Genomic DNA, 18,995 nt, shown 5'->3' with positions numbered 1-18,995 from the left:
CTCAGCACCTGTGCAACAGAAGAGCTGAGCCTTGTTCAGTTTTTTATGGGAGGAGGTGAAATCAGTGAACATATTAAGCAACCCTCTTAAATTCTCCAATGAGCATAAGTCCCTGTGGTTCACTTGGTATTAAGTGTACTAAGGTTATCTCAGGCATGTTTGACGTCATAAGGTTCAATGGTGTCTTGATTTTCGCATCTTTACTGAAAGATAATTTGTTGCTTCCGTTGCTTTCCCTTCTGGATATTTTGGCACAAAGAAGCTAGGTTTGTAGTTTTTGTGGCTTACAGGACTATTAAGTATTATAGGCGTTCAGTACTAAATGTTCCTTTGCCAGCGGTAGTTAACTGCACCTCCTGTGAGGAGACACTTCACGGTGCGCAAACACTTTAACAAAGTATTGATCATTACAGGCCAGATCTAAGGCACAGCATAAATTAGGGTTAACAGGGCATGCAGTGGTATTTACTTATTTCTTAAAATGTAGTAGGATCTTTGGTGCTAGAAGCATTGATTAATGTAATATCTAGGGTATGTCATTTTGACTAAGTGGACACAACGTCCAGATTAGTGGGGGATTTCTTCTGAAGCAGACCGTTCTATTTCGAGTATACCTTTCCTAAAACATGTTCTTTCACTGCCGTCTTTGGGAGCGTTGCATCTTTCTGTGCCAAACAAACCACCGCTGTCCCATTCTGGCAATTTTGAGCAAACTAACTAGATGCTGTGACTGCAGTGAACTGTTTTTTTACTTCCAAAGTAATTTCAGTTTCTTGTTGCTTTGATATTTGATCCCTACATCAGTTTTCATTATTTTTTGTCACATTGCTTGTTTCTGTTTTCACTAACTTGGTTTAGACCTTTACCTTCCTCATTTATGTTCTTAACTTTATTGTTGTTTTGGTTCGGTTTTGGTTCAGTTTTGCACTCTTACTGGATGAAGTTCTCTGGGCAAAGGCTTGATGTTGGTCAAGACACCAAAGGCGTGTCTGTGATTTCTCACAGGAGATCAGGTTCGACTCTGTGAACATTCAGTCACAGCTCTCAACTCCACTGTGCCCTCTCTCGCTCATAATTTAGCGATTGATGATCTTCAGGGTGCACATGGAAGATGTATATAATGCATGAGATGATGAGTGCTCAAAGTGCACCACACATATTCAATCATTAGTGATATTGAGTGATGTGCTGGAGTTAATACTAGCTCGGTGCATGTATACAAGCAGATACATATTAGTTTTGGATGCACAGTGACTCTTGAGACCGGCAGAGAGAATAAGAAGGATTTGGGCTTGGAGTAAGGTAGGCCTTGAAATATCCTGCATCCAGTATTGTCTGTTTGTTAGCATACAATTTGTGTAGCTTAGAGCAGAACTAAGCCAAAGTCATTCGGTGGTTCAGAAATCCAGGTTTCTTCATGTTTAATAGCAGAGATAGTGACAAGGCTGCATAAAATCAAAGTCCAGCCACAGGTAAGTCATAGGAGGTAAGCAGCGACAAGTCAGACTGAGCATACGCCAGACTCCTTTTCGCTCTTCCAAAGATTTTCATGTGTTAGGAATATGAGTGCTGTAATTTACATTGATAGCAAAGTGTTGATTACTACTCTTACTATCTAAACGTATTCTTGTACAAAGGTGTGGACGGCAGCTGTTAGGTTGCGTGCAAAGTAGCGTTCAGTGAGACCACACCCTAGCGTGCCTGTACACGTATGAACCGCGCACTGATAAAGAAACATGATTGCAACCAGCTGCATATGCTGCTCCCCTCACCCCCTGTCGTTGATCATCGTTTCTTTTTGAAAAAACAGTAAAGACATTTAAAAAAAAAAAAAGCAAATGGCAGACTCCTTTCAGAACTTATAGTCAACGAATGCTGCAGATATATCAAACGGGAGGTCGGTGTCAGAGGAGTTATTTATGTCTCAACAAAGGCATGAAAGGACTGTCCCATCCCCTCGATTGAAACTGTGCCCTTACGTTTCCAATGGAATTCTCTTTTCCCTTTCCATTGACTTCAGATTTGTTTGTGTTCTGCTGGTGTGCAGGAGGGCTGGGTCCCTGCACTGTTGGTTTGTCTCCTGCATGCTGGATCGAGTGGCTCAATTTACTAATGTATCCAGTGCAGGGGAGTTCAAATCTCAGCGGATCGACTAAACCTTTCATCATTTGACCTCAATAAAATAAGACTAATTACAATGGCACTTTAGCTGAATAAATAATATAATTCAAAGAACAAGCAGGTGTATGTTTTGCCAGTTGGTGTGCATAGGGAACCAATTTGGGTTAAAGACTTGCCAGAACTCTGCATGTTGTCATTCAGTTTTGTTACCTTTTCCTTAGGAAAGATCTTACTCTTCTGTAAAGGAGCAGATTCTTCTATTTTTCATCGAGTCCAGCAAGATGAAGTGGAACGGACAAAGGCCCACGTAGAGCGCAACGCGCTGGTATGTACTGGAAGACAAGGTCCTTTATTTCCTGCAAAGCCTAAACTAGTACATGTGACACGTTTGGCATTTTTATGTTGATAACTAATTATTACACACTTCTACTTTTTTTCAAAGCAGCACAACTTTAATCCATTAAGAACTGATACTTGGTCTTTTCTTAGCCATACTCTTCTCTATGTGGCACCTGTTGAATTCACAGTTGATACTATCTTTGTGATCTTCCAGATATAACATTTGCCACTTCTCTTGTTTTTTTCAAATCTCAGCTCCGCGTTATCTCATATCACTTTGCTTAGCCCCATAAATAAGCATACATACACACACCATCAGTGGTCTGGAGCTCTGCCACAGCGGTGGCCTCTGCCCTGACCAGACTGTCTCTGTACTTATTCTCTGTCTTTGCCGGCATGCTGCCGTCTACCCTGCTAACTTTGTAGGTGCTCTACAAAGGTGTGCAGAAGGCTGACAGCTTCAGTAGGACCCTTAGTCAGGGAACTCAGGCTGAGCACAGTTCAAGCTCAGTATATAGTGCACTTAAAGGGGATGTGGAACCGTTGCGGAGGCCAGTGTCTGCCCAAATGTAGAAGACGCTTCAACATTAGAAGCTCGCTTTGTTGCCTCGAAGTTTAAAGTTCCTTCAACAGTAGATGTTATTCGTCTTGAGGGGATTCCTGATTTGCTTGTGAGCTCTAGAATTATAGAAGTGTTAGAAGAGGATCTAGGTTTCTGATTGGCACCCAGAATTAAACGTGAAGGGGGACATTTTATTCCCTGTAAGTTAAACATCACACAGACACCATGATTCTGTAATCAAGATCATAACTAGCTGATGTTATTCTTAATTTTCTTGTCAATGTCAGTAACATAATTCAAGATGAGGTTGTAAACTGGTAAACTACCCTTTTGCTACAGACCAGCTTACATGTTCCAAAAGACTTGTCTGAAAGAACTATAAATCCATTGCGTGAGGATGTCTTAACCATACTCTCACAACACGTTTACATATAGACACATGCACACACAAAATCCCACTTTCTGCTTTTCTCCTCCAAAGAAATTCATCCAACAGATGGGAAAACAAGACCGTTTTTCTCTTTAATAATGACTGGTTGTATGTAATTTGTTGGTGATGAGAAGATACAGGTGTATACAGTATAGATCTACATTTCCAATGAAAGGAGTGAACCTTATTAACAAATACAGTTATTATTGTCTAATTGTAAAAGCCAGTATTATAAAGTGTCTTGAAAGTGTGAGTGAGGAGTTTGAATTGTGATTTGTGTACAGGGTCCCAGTGGAACTCTTTCACGTGTAGGGCAATGTGAGTGCGGCATGGAATGTTGAGAATGATTCTGGCCACTGAGCTCTGAATTGTGAGGGTGAGTTTTTTGTTGATCCCTGTATGGAGGGTATTCCCATAGGCCATCTTGCTTGTGACAAGGGCATGTTTGATGATAAGCAGGGTTACAGATGGTTCCAGGGAATATTGGCAGCACCCTGAAGATGTTTCCTCAGCATCTTCAGGGTGTGGAAGCATGAAGCAGTGATAGCATTGTCTTGAGCGGTCATGTAAATCCCGATGACAATCCTGAGTTCTTGGCGTGGGTGGTGGGAGTGGTTATCCTTCCTAGCTCTGTTGACCACCAGTTAGAGTTCCATGGTGAACGGCTCTTCCTGCAGATTACGATTTCGGTCTTGTCTGTGTTCAGCTTCAGACAGTTGGGCTTTATCCAGTAGACAATTTCAGTCATGCATGCTTTGAACTTGATCCCTGGGATTACTGCCTGCTCTTAAAAATATATTGTTGAACATTTTCAAAAGGGAAAGAGGTCCCTAGGGGCACCTTTCCATTTGTGAATGGTTATCATCTCCTTTGAGGTATCAGTAAAAAATGAATGTTTTATGACTAATTTGGTCGCAGATCATTCATACATACCACTGCATTTCGTTATCTGGAAGGGATGCCCAAAAGACTCCCCTTCCAAATAACCAATTACTAACACAAATTGTGATTCAGTAATGTGTTACCAAATCACATTTTGATTTATGCTTTGATATATTTAAAAAAGTATTTTTTCAGTCGCTAACAGACCCAAATTTTGTTGTATTGCTGTGTTTGAGGGGTGTCAGAGCATTGGCACAAGAAGTGATCTAGTTGTTGAAGTTCTTGGTGACTTTAGGGAGTATTTTGCTGTGTTCAGGTCAGTAGATGTTGAGAGTAGTGTTCCAGTCCTTGTCAGTGATGCCTCTCCAGTTTTGGCGGGCTGGTCTGGTGGTGGTGGTGGTGTGTACGAATTGGACCAGGAAGTGGATGCTTAACTTGATGAGGTTCTGGTCTATCCGGGAAACTGGTGTGGACTGTTCTAGTTGGATGTTGTCGAAGGTGGTGAGTATAAGATCCAGGAGGTGTCCAATAACATTGATGGTTCTCTTTACTCGTTGAATGAGGCCCACGCTTCGAAGGTCTTCAATCACTTCTTTTGAGTTTAGGTTGGCACGGTCTTCCAGGTGGAAGTTCAGGTCTCGAGGGCTAGTACTGGGATGGAGTCTGTGATGTTGTTGGTGAAGTTGGTGGCCTGTAGCTGACAGTGCTCCTTAGGGTGAAGTTGATATGAAGCTTGAAAGACAGGTGTTGAAAGTTGGAGGATGACATGTCCGAGGAGGTGGTGCATCAGTTGGCGTTTTTGTGGATGATGACAAATCTGTATCAGGGTTTGTGAAGTCTGTCCTGTCTGGCGATCTTGTATCCAGGGAGTATGGCTTTGGTGATGTCAGTTCCCAACATGGGATTCAGCCAGGTTTCCGTAGGTCGGGGCATTGTTGTGCAGCAGGTCCCAGATCTCTGTGCCTTGTTTGCTCAGTGAGCAGATGTTGAGCGTGCTTGTGAATGCAGAGTGTTGTGTGGGGGGTTGCAGGACTGTGTGAGAGAGTGGGCTGTTGGGTGCTGCAGTGGGTTTAGTGTTGGGTGTGGGTAAGTGCATGAAAACTAGCAGAAAGTGCAGGAGAGCGCTCTTTCAGTGTTGTGTGGTGTGGAGAGACAGCAGCTTGGGGACTGGCGGCCGGGGTTGAGGGCATAGAGGGTCGATGTAGGTTAGCGGCGGGAAGGGGAAGGACCAGGGTTCCTGGTGCTGGGCATAGACCAGGCACAAATGAGCACAGATGGGTTTGCCTTTGGCGCACCAGCTGCACACGTCCACTTCAAATCAAGCTACGGCTGCCATTAAGTATGTCCTGGGAGGGGAAAGAGTGATGTCACTTCCAGTGCAGATGAATGATGGGAAATCCATTATAGTCACTTCCTGTGCAGATGGATGATGGAAAACTGGTGATCAGTGGTGATGTGCAGAGATGGATGATGGTTCTTGTGCGGGTGTATGATGTAAAACCTGTGAGCAGTGATGATGCTCACAGTATCGGCAGCATTCATCTCAGTGTTGGCCTTGCCTCAAACATCAATCCTCATTGATATTGACATCTGACAGAGACAACTAGCCGCAGATTCCTTATCTTACAATTCTCCCCCAAGCATCAGACTGGATCCAGAAACTTTTCTTCAGCAGTACCTCTGTGCATCGGTAGAGGGCATCGAGTGACTCCACAGCAACGTTGTCCCCGAACACGACGTTAGTGGAGTCCATATATTCCCTCTTCCAACGTGCTGACGTCAGTCTCTTCTATTCTACGCAGCAACTCAGATCTGGTGTATCGTAGTACTTCGACCCCTTTTTCGCGTTTTCTACTGGACTTCGGGTATTTTGTTTAAAAATAAATATCTCCACAGTAAATAGTGTGTATGCCTTCTGGGTGTAAGCCCAGTGGATCCTGTTGCAGGCAGATGTCAGCCACGGTCCTCATTCTGTCTGTTTGTGGTGTCTGGGATCTCATCATGACGCCGGTGACGCCTGCCACCTTCTGAAGCCAAAGTCTTTTTTAGGGAGCGTTATATGAAGCTCCTTGCAGCGCGGGCGGACAAGTCCTCTTCGCGTCGGCGTCGCAGTCCATCTTCATGGTCCCGGAAGCACTCCAGGAGTCATTCTCGGATTGTTCCATCGATCTCGGTTGCACCTTTGACGTCTCAAGGTAGGTATTCGTAGGTGCCTGCACGCTCTTCGACGCCTCCGCGTTCTCCTCCAGTGGAGTCCGCAGCTGTGTTGACCCATCCCTTCCTACATTTCCCGGCGTTGGAGCGCCTATGGACCAAATGCGATATTATTATACATCCCATCATTCTATGTTTGGTCCCTCCCCTCCCTCTGGAGTGCCTTCCAGCCCTATGGAGGTGGTGAGTGTTTGGGCAGGGTCCTCGTCGGCGGTTTCCACCTCGTTGCCTGCTCACCCTCTTGAATCAGACTCCAGAGTCGGGTCGGCGCACTGCCTCTTGTGGCCTCTGTCGCCTTCGCCTGATCCTCTTGTCCCAAAGCCTGACACAGCGCCGTTGGACCCGACTACTCCACTCGACGCACCTATATTAATATTTATGGAGTCGGAGGATGCTGCTTCTGAGGAAGCTTCCCCCACTCGACATCAGTCAATATTGATACCGACGCTAGGGACTTTACATGGGGATTCTGTGCTGGGCCCACTTTCTGACCTTCTTGCACTTCCTCATGCTCCCCTTCTGGGGCCCATTCCAGGTTCATCCTCGGATTGGGTGCTTCATTTGGGACATCCTAGTGTTCTAGACTCCTCCCCAGCGTCCAGCCTGCTCTCGCCCCCTGGCTTGGCGATGGAAGCCAGCACTGCATTCACCGATGTTTTGAGGCAGGTGTCTGATGTTTTGGACTTGCATCTTCCTACGGTGCAACTGTCTATAGATTCCTTGTTGTCTTTTACCGCGGATCAATCTGACACCGAACCAGTTCTGCCTTTTTGCGAGGCTCTCTACAACATCCTTCTAGGTGTCTGGCCTCAACCTATCTCTGGTACTTCGGTGAATCGTTATGTTTCGCACAGGCATCTGCTGGCACTGGCAGACCCTTTGTTTCTTCACCACCACCCTACCCATCGTTTTTTTTTTTTTTTATTCAAACTGCTTTAGGTGTTCCTGCGCTGGAACAGGTTCCACCTACTTCCCCACACAGGGACTCTCGGTAGCTGGATGCTGCTTTCGGGCGTATTTTCGCCTCTTCTAGTGCTGCTTCTTGTTACATCAACACTTCATGTGTGTTGGCCCGCTTTTCTCATGCTCTTTGGGACTCTGTGGAACGTTTACTCCCATCGCTTTCTGATGATGTTCGCCCTGCTCTAACGTCTTTGATCAGAGATGGTCAACAGGCTGCTCGCCTTGCAGTACGCTCCCATATGGATTCTACTGATTCCACTGGACAGATCATGGCTGCTTCTGTTGCCATACGTCTCAGGGCTTGGTTAGCGGCTCCAGTTTCTCATCTCAGTGAGAGATGCTCTCCTTGATATACCATTTGATGGCAAGTCGCTTTTTGGGGTGCATGCAGATTCTGCCTTGCATTGTTTCTGTGATTACCCTGGTGGAGACTAGTGTCCTTCCTCTTCTGTCTTTGTCTGTTGTGACTTTCTGAGAACTGTCATGTTCCTCTCAAGTGTGAACATTTGCACCCCTTCTCTATTGTGCTGGTGTTTGTTCCATTAGTTGAGTCGTTTTGGAGTCATATTTTAGAAGCGCTTTTGTCATCCACGTTGGGTATTTTGTGCTTCCTTTGGTGCGCAAAGCACCTTTCTTTTCTGCTGCTCCTTTCAGCGGAGCAGTGGTTCCAGAGCATATCTTGTGCCTCGGCTGGTGCAGCCTCCCTTGTTCACAGGGTTGCTTCCACAGCCATAACGGTATGGTCCTCTATAGTTTTTTGGTAAATTTCAACTTTCCCTTTTGTTTACTTTGGGGGAGGCTTTGCCATGATTGGTGTGTTTCTACTTTTGAGACTGGCAGAGTGCCCTTTTCTCGTTTGGCCTAATTCCTGGTGGAGACTCCGCCCTTGCTTGGTCTTTTTTTACCACGGTTTGTGGATTTTCTTCTGTTGGGCGTACCTGCCCCATTGCCTCTCTTTTTTTATTTACCCTGGGCATTTTACCCTTTATCTCTGTTGCTAAGAGACTGGGTTGGACATTCGCTCTTTGAGCTTTTGGTAGTGGATGCTGTTTAGCCCATTTCTCATGTTTTGTTCCCCATGTGGCTATCATCCTTGCCTACTTTTGGTAGGTTCTTTACCTCTGGATTCCTTCCTAGGAAGGTTTAGTTTCCATATTCCATTTTCTCTTTTTCCTCTGCTACGGGCTCATATTGTGCTTGTTGCAGGTTCCGCTCCGTGTCTTTTGGGATCAGGGTGCTCTGACTCAGTGGCCAACGTCTTCTGCTTCTAGTGGTACAGGCTTCCCCGGACAGTGGTTCACTTCCTGCCACTGCTGTCAGGGGCTGCAGGAATTTGGTGTTGGTTGTTGCTCCCATTTCATCCCGGTCAGTTTCACTCTAGCTCATGTCTTGTGCTTTCTGCCTTTCGAGGTACTGGCTCCCCGTTTCATCCAAGAGCTGTGGCTCAGGTGTCAAGTCTTGTGCCTTTGGTGTCATAACCACCTATGCATCCCTCCTACTTCAAGGTACTTTTCCCTTAAAAAAAAAAAAACGGATCTCTAGCGTTCTGTTTTCCTCCTGTAGTACTGTGCTGATAATGGACTCTTCTCTATGTGGTCTCCATCCTACGCTGGGCCCTCCCTGTGCTATTTTTCACGGTTTCTTGCTTTCTTTCCAGCAGGATGTTCTGGGTTCTTTTCTCGTACTGCCTCTTCTTGAAGCAGTCTGGTTCCTCTTTTTCACCTTGCCACAGGGCATCCTTATTCTTGGATTTCATTCCTGGCGCCACTTTCTCTTTCATCCCTCCCTCAGCCCCCTCCGCTACACTTCGCTAGGTGGGGTATGGTGCTACTTCCATTGCTGTCTTCCACTAGGTTTAAGAATTGCTTGGTGCCCTTTAGTCCCTCACCTTCATTGTTCATAGTGATGGCCTGGGAGGTGTTATACCTTTTGGGTCCTGTTGTCGGTATTCCTTCCATTGTTTGGTATGTCACGGACCACATGTGTTGATCTCCTTCTAGGCATGCTTCTAGGGTTTCTTCCCTAGTGGTTTTGACTATTCGGTCATTATTACTTGCCATTACTCCTGTCGGATTTCTCCACCACACTCTGTCCTTCTGCCTCCAGGATGGTTCTGTGTTTTTTTCTTACTGCTGGTGTTCTTGACACTTTGCATGTTCCCTATTTGTTTTCCTTGGCATGGGCCTTGGTTGTCTGTCAATGTCTTTTTTCCGTCCTCTGAAACCTTTTCACAGTCCCTCACTGTTTTTGAACATTTATTCCTTCCTGGGTCTCAGATGCCATGTCTTTCTCCCTTCATATTCCTTGCGGGGTGCCATGACTTGGTGTTTTTGTGGTTTTAAGTAGCTCTAGCTTGGTGGCTAGGACTACTGTTTTGGTGCAGCAGGCTATCCCTCTCCAGGGGTTCGCACCTCGCCACCGCTCTTACATTTTAGTAGGCTCCTTTCGTGGTACTCTGTGCTTCCTACTGCACAGTTCTTTTCCTGGATTATTCTGCCTCCAGTTTCCCTGTCAGCTGGTTTTCTGACCTCCATTTTTGCTCCTGCTCCTTTTACCTTGTCGTTCCGGTTCTCCTTCAATGCTCTCTCCTTACCCTGGCTGGTGTATGTCTATATACTTTGCAATTGCGCAAGACCTTCTTGGTCTTTCCCAATTTCTTGTTCCTTTTGGACCTGGTGCTGTTTCTTTGCCCCCATCTGAGCCCACCATCCGGTCTTCATTCACTTTTCTGTCTGGAGTACTTTCTCCTTCTGCCTGTAAGATTGTTGTATGTCAAAGTTATGCTAGTCTTTTTACTTTGACTCTTTTACACGTTTTATTTCACACGTGGGTGTGTCTTTCTGGTGTCCCTTACAGGGTTTCCTTTCCTTATCCTGCTGGGTTGTTCACAGTGTACCTCTCCTACGGGGTGGTTGCTGCCTAGCCTCCGGTGGAGGCTGTTCCTTCCCAGCCATGTCTTAGCTTTTCCCCAGAGGAATTGCAGTTCACTTGTCTAGTATCAGTCATTTATATTTTTCTCTTGCCACTCTGTCTCAACCCTGGTTCTTTCTCTGTACTACTGGGTTGTTCTTGCAAGACTGGTGTGGTCTGTTTTCGCCCCTCCGCCATAGGTTGAGATTGCTTGGGTATCTTATTCTGAGATAAGGAATCTGCGGCTAGTTGTCTCTATCAGATGAACAAGTTACTTACCTTTGGTAATGCGATCTCTGGTAGAGACACAGACTAGCTGCAGATTCCTTATCGATCCACCCATCCTCCCCGCTTGCGAACTGTGTACTCTTCAGTCTCGTTTGTGGTGGTTTTGGGTGTTTTACTGTTCTGCTATGTCTCAAGACATCTCTTTTTCTTCTGGTAGGCATATACGCTATTGCACAGTTTTTCTATTCCATTGCCAGTTTCTCTGTGGCTCTGTGTTGGTCTGAGACTTCAAGACACTGAAGAAATTGATGTCAGTGCGTCGGAGGAGAGAATATATGGACTCCGCTGGTGTTATTTCCAGGGCCGACGTTGCTGCGGAGTCGCTCGACGCCCTCTACCGATGTGCAGAGGTACTGCTGAAGAAAAGTTTCCAGATCCAGTCTGACCTGTGGGGGAGAATTCTAAGATAAGGAATCTGCAGCTAGTATGTGCCTCTACCAGATAAGGCGTTACCGAAGGTAAGTAACTTGTTCTTTGGGATGGAAAAACTTCTGTTGTCTCCTTCCTTCTCAATATTGTGCCATTGACGTTCATTTTTTATGTTCTTAATCTATCCACTCTTCTTATGCAGACAAGAAGTGTCATCATTAGACACATGATGTAGAAACATGGTTTTGTTCCTAACAGTTGAAGACTCCTTCAACAGCTATCACAGGGAAATGTTGACTTTCTTTTGAGATGTAGTCGAGAAGAGTTGTTAGAATATAATACATGCTTCTGCTCACATACATATGTAAAGCAGGCCTCTTAATTTACCTTTGGTTAAATGTCACCCACATCTCGATTCCATAGTCACTGTCAAGGCTAGCAGATGCACCTCATTGTTTATTGGTTCAAAAGAGTAGACCTGGCTGATGTACAAACCACCTTGTTAAATCACAGACTACATATTCCTAACAGATTGTCTGACGTATGAATTGAAGGTCTGAGCTGTGCAGTTACGACATCCCAGTGAGTACCATTACATGGAATTCAGTATTTGAACAATGAGGGTAAAACATGCACTATGCATAGAATGAATCTTCAAAATGTATTACATCCTAAAAAAGAGAAGCCTTTTCCACCAGTCTTGCTACATACAATTATCCCTAGAGCATCTTTCATTTAGCATTTAAATTTGTTTGAAAAAACTACAATCTCGTTGCTTACAATTTTTTAAATATATTTTATTAAGTAGTATACTGCATGGTGTAGAAACAGATTGAACTCGCTCCGAAAGAAGCGTTTGCTGTTTCTGTACACATAGTACCTCTACTTTTCTTCCATAACCAGGATGGCTACCGGACACTATGTGTGGCTTTCAAAGAACTATCCCAAAGTGAATATGAAAAAATTAACAAACAGCTCGATGATGCCAAGATGGCTCTGCAGGACAGAGAGGAGAAGATGGCAAAGGCTTTTGACGACATTGAGACTGACATGCATTTGATTGGAGCAACTGCAGTGGAAGACAGGTAACCTTTAGGGCAAATGTGTTGAAATACTATCAATAAAGGAAAATGTGTAGTTCTCCAGCATTTTAATTAAAGTTTGTAATTGAGGGGTTGTGAGAATCGTGTGAAATATTTCATTTTTTGAATAATCAAAGCAATTAGTACTCAGTCGCCATTCTACCAATGATGTATAGTAGGAGACGGAAATGTGGATAATCACACTTTAATGTGTGCAACACATTCCACAGTTCTTTTGTAAGACAACATGCTTCCTAGTTAATGATTTCAGTATTTTCTACTCACAATTGGTATTGCCTTCTCGTCATAACAAGGCATACTGAACCTTGCTTTAGCAACATTAAATGTAGTCCCATGTTGTTAATTGGTTGGAGTCCAGGAGAGTACATAGGGCCTGAGAAGGAATATGCTTGCAAAACCATCTGATGTGATAGGGTGTTAGCTGAGTGTTCAAAGGAGTAGTAGGTAACGAAGAGCAATGAGTGCAGTAGGATGTACTTAGCTACAGAGAAGACATCTATACATTGCATCCAACCCGCTTCTCTAGTGGTGCAAATGCTTCTTGAGCATCATTGAGCCCCTCTTCCAATGCCTTGTTTGTTGATATTCAGACTGCTTCCTTCTCCTTGCCATTGAATGCCATATTGTGCACCTATTGGTGGCACAACGCACAATGAAGGGGAACTAGGCAAAAGGTATTTACAAGCTTCTGAGATTCCTGAACCTCATGCATATTCAAGGTCCTTGAGCTGGGAAGGAGACTCCTGAACAGTAGGAACCCCTTGTATCATAGCCTGCAGAGGGCTATGTCAAGCCTGTAGTTACCACCATTACTCTCCATGAAGGTCTTGTCCTTCCTGTTTTCTGAATGATGGGTTATCGGCTTGGCAATGATTTCTAAGCAGACATTCCCATTCAGACTCCAACCAATCCTTATTTCTTTCATCTATTGTTGGGAATGGAGTGCTACAAGTTGTTTTTCTTCAAAGAACATTTTCGAGTCACGAGATCCAGTGACTCCTCCTTTCGCTGATGGTGTGCATGGGCATTGAGTCTTTTGTTAGATTGTTTTCTCTCTGCCATCGGGTTCAGACGTGTTTCCTCTCGCTCCGGTGAATCTCGGTTCGGTATCGTCTGACCTTTATTTCCATCTTTCTATCAACGTTGCTATAGTTTTTGATATTCTATACTTTAATAGTCAATCCGAATTTTATCTTCAGGGTCTATTTAACACCCTCAGGGGCGTTCATGCCCTTTTTGGGCCTACTTCGACAACTGTAGTCAGAGAATGATTGGCTGATGGAACGTACTCCGTTTCAGTTCTGTCCTTGGTGTCACTCCAAGTTTCCCTACATAGATCAACACTTGATGTGTAATTTCTGTCTGTTCCCAGAACACAAAGAATAGACCTGCGATGCCTGTAGGTCTTTTCGATCAAAGAAGACCCTCCGGGACCGAAGAGTATGTCGGCTAGAAATGGCGTTGAAAGCAACAGACCACACTTTGGAGATGGCACCAGACATCCTTTACCATTCGAGACTCCTAGTCGGATCAAGATTCGGGCGTTGAGAGTCAGTCCATCCCAGCAGCGCAGTACATGAGTACACCAGCAACATCGCACCAAACAAACACTTTTAAAAAGACTCCTAAATTGGTTGTTGATCCTCCACTGCCCATGGGCCCTCGTAGGAGCCAAACAATACATTTGAATTCCTCCCCTTCTGGTTTACGGGCTCATTATGCCACTGGATTCAAGCTAGCCTGGCTGATGAAGGATGATACCCTGAAACCAGTCCCAGGACGCTTGTTTCCGGTCCAGGGAGGACCGGGCCTGGCAGTTCATGGTCAAGATTGACTGGGTCTAAACTAGGGTGGCGTGGTGAGCAAACAAACTGATGGATTAAACCCAGATATGTGACTGGGGGTGAATGTTTGATTGGTTCCGCATTCTGACCATCATTTGTGTTTGTTTGCTTTTGTCGCCCTAAGTGCGCCAGGTATGCCCAGACATGGGTCCCGGGCTCACTATGCAACCGGATTCAAGCTGGTCTGGCTGATGAAGTGTGATACTCTGAAACCGTCCCAGGAAGCTTGTTTCCTGTCCAGGGAGGACCTGGCCTGGCAGTTCGGACTGGACTTTTCCCATGGGGAACAGGGTCAAGACTGATTTGCATATGGCTGGGTCCAAACTGGGGTAGCGTGGTGAGCAAAAGAACTGATCGATTAAACCCAGATCTGTGACTACGGTGATTGTTTGATTGGTTGCACATTCCACCCATCATTTGTGTTTGTTTCATTTTGTCCACCTTCTGGCTCGCCACCGAATTTAACAAAGACCAAAATGCCTTTGGCACCGACCAAACAGGCATCTTCATCCCAGTCTGTTTTGGGATCGAGCCGAAAAGCGGACCCATCCACTTCAGAGCCGACAAAAATGCCATCCACTTCGGGCTGACATTTTTTATTTGAGTAAAACATTCGGTCTTGAAGGGTTCAGAGCCGAAAACTGTAGTGAGCAAACATTCTACAGTTCCCTCGGAGGAGTCATCTTCTATAAAGCCTATCCTTGAAGTAATAGACACTAAACCGTGCAAAATTCATATACAAAAAGGAACAGGAAGAATTATAGCTTCTCTTATTCCAATTAAAAGGAGACTTACATTCCAAGAGACTTTGAACACTGTGCCTCCACCTAAAAAAGTCTCTAAAGAAAAGGACGATGCTCCAGAACAACCTCGGCCTTCACCACCTCATTCTCCTGTACTTTCTTCTACTCCACCACCATCATCATCACCTACATATTCTGTTCACCCTAAATTTTCTCCACAAGCATCATCATCACCTCCTAGTGACGATTTCAGTGATGATCCGCAAGATACAGACCCATGGGATCTATGTGATCCAGATCCTTTTTACCCAGTGACCCTGAACTTATATCAGGCTAGACCTTTTCCCCCTGAGGTTACCACTGCATATAACCAAGTTACAGCTAGAGCAGCAGCGTATCATAATGTGCAACTGCATACAGACCCAATAGAAGAAGACTTTCTATTCAATACATTAACAATTACACACAAAGAGTCCCAATTTCTACCCATGCTTCCAGGCATGCTTAGGCATGCTAATGACATATTTAAAGAACCCGTTAAAGCAAGAATTATTACACCAAAGGTAGATAAGAAATATAAAACTGCACCCACAGATCCAACTTTTATAAAGACACAACTACCACCAGACTTTGTAATGGTAAGTGCAGCACAAAAGTGTGCTAATAGTCAATCCACAGGGGATGCTCCTCCTCCAGATAAGTAAAGTAAAAAACTAGATGCAGCAGGCAAAAGAGTGGCTGCTCAAGCTGCTAATCATTGGAGAATTGCAAATTCTCAAGCAGTCCTGGCGAGGTATGATAGGGCTCACTGGGACAAAATGGAGGAATTATTACAATATCTTCCATAAGAACACCAAAAACGAGGACATGCGATAGTAACAGAGGGACAGGCCATCTCCAATAATTCAATCAGATGTGCCATTGATGCAGCTGACACAGCAGCACGTGGGGTTAACACTAGTGTTATTATAAGACGACACACATGGTTAAGATGTTCCGGATTTAAGCTAGAAATACAACAAGCAGTCTCGAACATACCTTTTGACAAAGAGCCTCTGTTTGGCCCAGAGGTAGATACCACTATAGAATTTTTTTTAAAGGACTCTGAGACAGCTAAGGCTATGGGTACCTTATACACTACACCCAGCAAGGGCCTTTTCGTAGGCCACAATTTAGAGGTGGGTTTAAAACATCAACCACAGAGCCTTCTACCTCTAACAAAAATAAGGAAAACATTTCTATAACAGTGGTTCCTTTAGAGGATCATGTAGAGGCACAAATAATAGAGGAAGAGGCAAAACATCTGCCTCTAGATGATCTCCCTCTAACACAAAACAGTGACTTTCTACAAATCCCCACAGCACATACATCTCCCGTAAGAGGAAGACTGGCAGATTTTTGCCCACAATGGTACAACACAGACCAGTGGGTTCTATCAGTTATCCAACATGGTTGTTGTCTAGAACTCATCTCCACTCCACCAAACATTCCTCCTTGTTTTCACAAACTTTCTCACAACCATCCTGTTCTATTAAAAGAAGAGGTACAGTCCCTTCTTCTCAAAGGAGCTATAGAACAAGTTCCTCTGTCTCAACAAGGGTTAGGAATATATTCACTGTACTTCCTCATACCCAAAGAAAGACGGTTCCTAAATGTCAATTCTCGATCTCAGGCTTCCCAACCTATACATACTTACAGAGCATTTTCACATGGCCAACCTGCAAGATGTTATCTCTCTATTACAGCAAGAAGATTACATGAGAGCATTAGATCTCAAATATGCTTATTTCCACGTTCCCACACATTAAGCACACTGTCTACTATTTGTCATTGAGGGAAAGCATTATCAATTCAAAGTACTACAATTCAGGGTAACAAAATCCCCAAGAGTATTCACAAAACGCTTGGCCATAGTAGCTGCATTTTTTTAGAAGACAATACGTATACGTTTTCACATACCTGGACGATTGGCTCATAAAAGCCAATACCATTCAAACATGTCAGCAACACACTGAATACACAGTAATCTTCAACACAATTTGGGATTCACAATAAAATATCTCAATTCTGATCTTCAACCTTCACAAATACAGCCTTATCTGGGAGCAATTCTGAACACTCACTTGGCATTAGCATATCCAAACCTGGTAAGGATTCAAGCTTTTCAGAATCTTGCTTACAAAGTAAAACTAGTGATGCAACTGTTGGGATGATGGCCTATTGCATTGACATTGTTCCCCATACAAGACTAACCATGTGTCCTCTGCAACTGTGTCTTTCTTGTGAGTGGTCTCAATCACAGGGTCATCTTCAGGATCTAGTGTTGTTGGACCGCCATGCTCACCGCTCTCTGCAATGGTGGAATCCCACCAACCTTTCAAAAGGGCGGCCCTTTCAGGACCCTGTGCCTCAGATCACTCTCACAACAGATGTATCACAGATAGGTTGGGGAGCTTACCTCAAAACCTGATCATACAAGGGAAATAGGATCCCATTCAACAGACTTATCACATCAATTATTTGGAGTTGCTAGCAGTGTTTCTAGCACTCAGGGCATTTCTTAATCTCACACAAAGTGGTGTTAGTCCATACAGCCAATATAACAACAATGTATTAGCTGCAAAAACAGGGGGGAGACACTCATTTCAATTGTCCCTTCTAGCTCAGACAATTTGGAAGTGGGTGATTCACAATCGCATTTAATTACAGGCAGAATATCTCCCAGGAATGGACAATCAGCTAGCGGACCTATTAAGCAAAACGCAGCAACAAGTCCACGATTGGGAAATTCACCCACAAGTACTTCACCAACACTTTCACCTATGGGGAACACCAGAAATAGATCTCTCCTCCACCGCAGAAAACTCAAAATGCCAAAATTTTGCGTCCAGATATTCACACCATCACTCCAAGGGCAATGTGCTATGGATGAATTGGAAACAGGATATTTGTCTAAGCTTTTCTGACTCAAAAGAGAGGTCAAATCAAACATTCAAGCCCCAAAACACTCAATCTTGGGATATGGCTCCTGAAGTCAGAGTTTTGCTATTTACAATTTCCTTTTGAATGTAGCGACATTATTAAAGAAGCATGTAGATCAAGAACTAGATAGTGTTATGCTGCTAAATGGAAAAGTTTTGTATATTATCAACCTAAAAACGCTGATCCACTTAAGGCCTCAGTACAAGACATTGGGCCTGATTACAACTTTGGAGGAAGTGTTAATCCGTCCCAAAAGTGACGGATATACCACCAGCCATATTACGAGTTCCATAGGATATAATGGACTCGTAATACGGCTGGTGGTATATCCGTCACTTTTGGGACAGATTAACACCTTCCTCCAAAGTTGTAATCAGGCCCATTGTGTGTTACTTGCTACATTTACAAAAAGCAAACTTAGCATACTCTTCTATTAGACTTCACTTGTCAGCGATAGCTCTTATCTCCAAAATAGACAACATATTTCTTTGTTTAAAATTCCTGTTATTAAGGCATTTATGGAAGGGCTTAAAATAGTTATTCCACCTAAAGTTCCTCCAGCTCCAGTAAGGAACGTTAACATCATACTTACTAGACTTATGGGTCCACCATTTGAACCCAGGCATTCCTGCTCTTTGCAATTTGTTTCATGGAAAGTTGCTTTTTTGGTAGCTATAACTTCACTAAGAAGAGTAAATGAAATACATGTGTTCACTTTAGAGGACTCATTTTAGTTCTTAGGACAAACCCTAAATTCCTACCTGAGGAAGTTTCACCATTTCACATTAATCAATGAGTGGAGTTGCTGGTCTTTTCCCACAGCCAGACTCAGTTGCTGAAAAGTCTCTCCATACACTGGATGTTAAAATAGTTCTTATGTATTACATTGACAGGACCAAAAGTTTTAGAAAATCAAAACTATTTTTTATAGCTTTTTCAATGCCTCACAAAGGTAATCCAGTTTCAAAGAATAGATTGGCTACATGGATAGTCAAGTTTATTGAAACTTGTTATCTTAAAGCTAAAGGGCACTACCAACCACTCCTAAAGCACACTCTACCAGGAAAAAGGTGCTTCTATGGCCTTTTTAGGGAACACTCCAATAGCAGATATTTGTAAAGCTGCTACTTGGTCTACACAACACACATTTATTAAACACCATTGTGTAGATGTTCTAGCTTGTCAACAGGTAAAATGTTGGTCAAGCAGTCCCTAGGATACTTTTTCAAGCTACTCCAACTCCTA

General features: G+C 44.0%; 1 protein-coding gene across 4 annotated transcripts in view; it reads left to right on the top strand.

Annotated features, from left to right (window-relative positions):
- Positions 1-18,995, top strand: part of ATP11C (ATPase phospholipid transporting 11C) — a 589,522-nt gene that overhangs the window by 447,859 nt on the left and 122,668 nt on the right. For all 4 annotated transcript variants that reach the window (XM_069212455.1, XM_069212454.1, XM_069212452.1 and 1 more), the window contains exons 17-18: positions 2,343-2,446; positions 11,982-12,163. In XM_069212455.1, the coding sequence (XP_069068556.1) occupies positions 2,343-2,446; positions 11,982-12,163 (286 nt within the window). The remainder of the gene's footprint in view (positions 1-2,342; positions 2,447-11,981; positions 12,164-18,995) is intronic.

The sequence above is a fragment of the Pleurodeles waltl genome, chromosome 2_1 (genome assembly GCF_031143425.1).
Source record: "Pleurodeles waltl isolate 20211129_DDA chromosome 2_1, aPleWal1.hap1.20221129, whole genome shotgun sequence".
Taxonomy (NCBI): Eukaryota; Metazoa; Chordata; class Amphibia; order Caudata; family Salamandridae; genus Pleurodeles; species Pleurodeles waltl.
The sequence above is the reverse complement of the archived record's forward strand: the minus strand, read 5'-3'. Positions and strand labels throughout refer to the sequence as shown.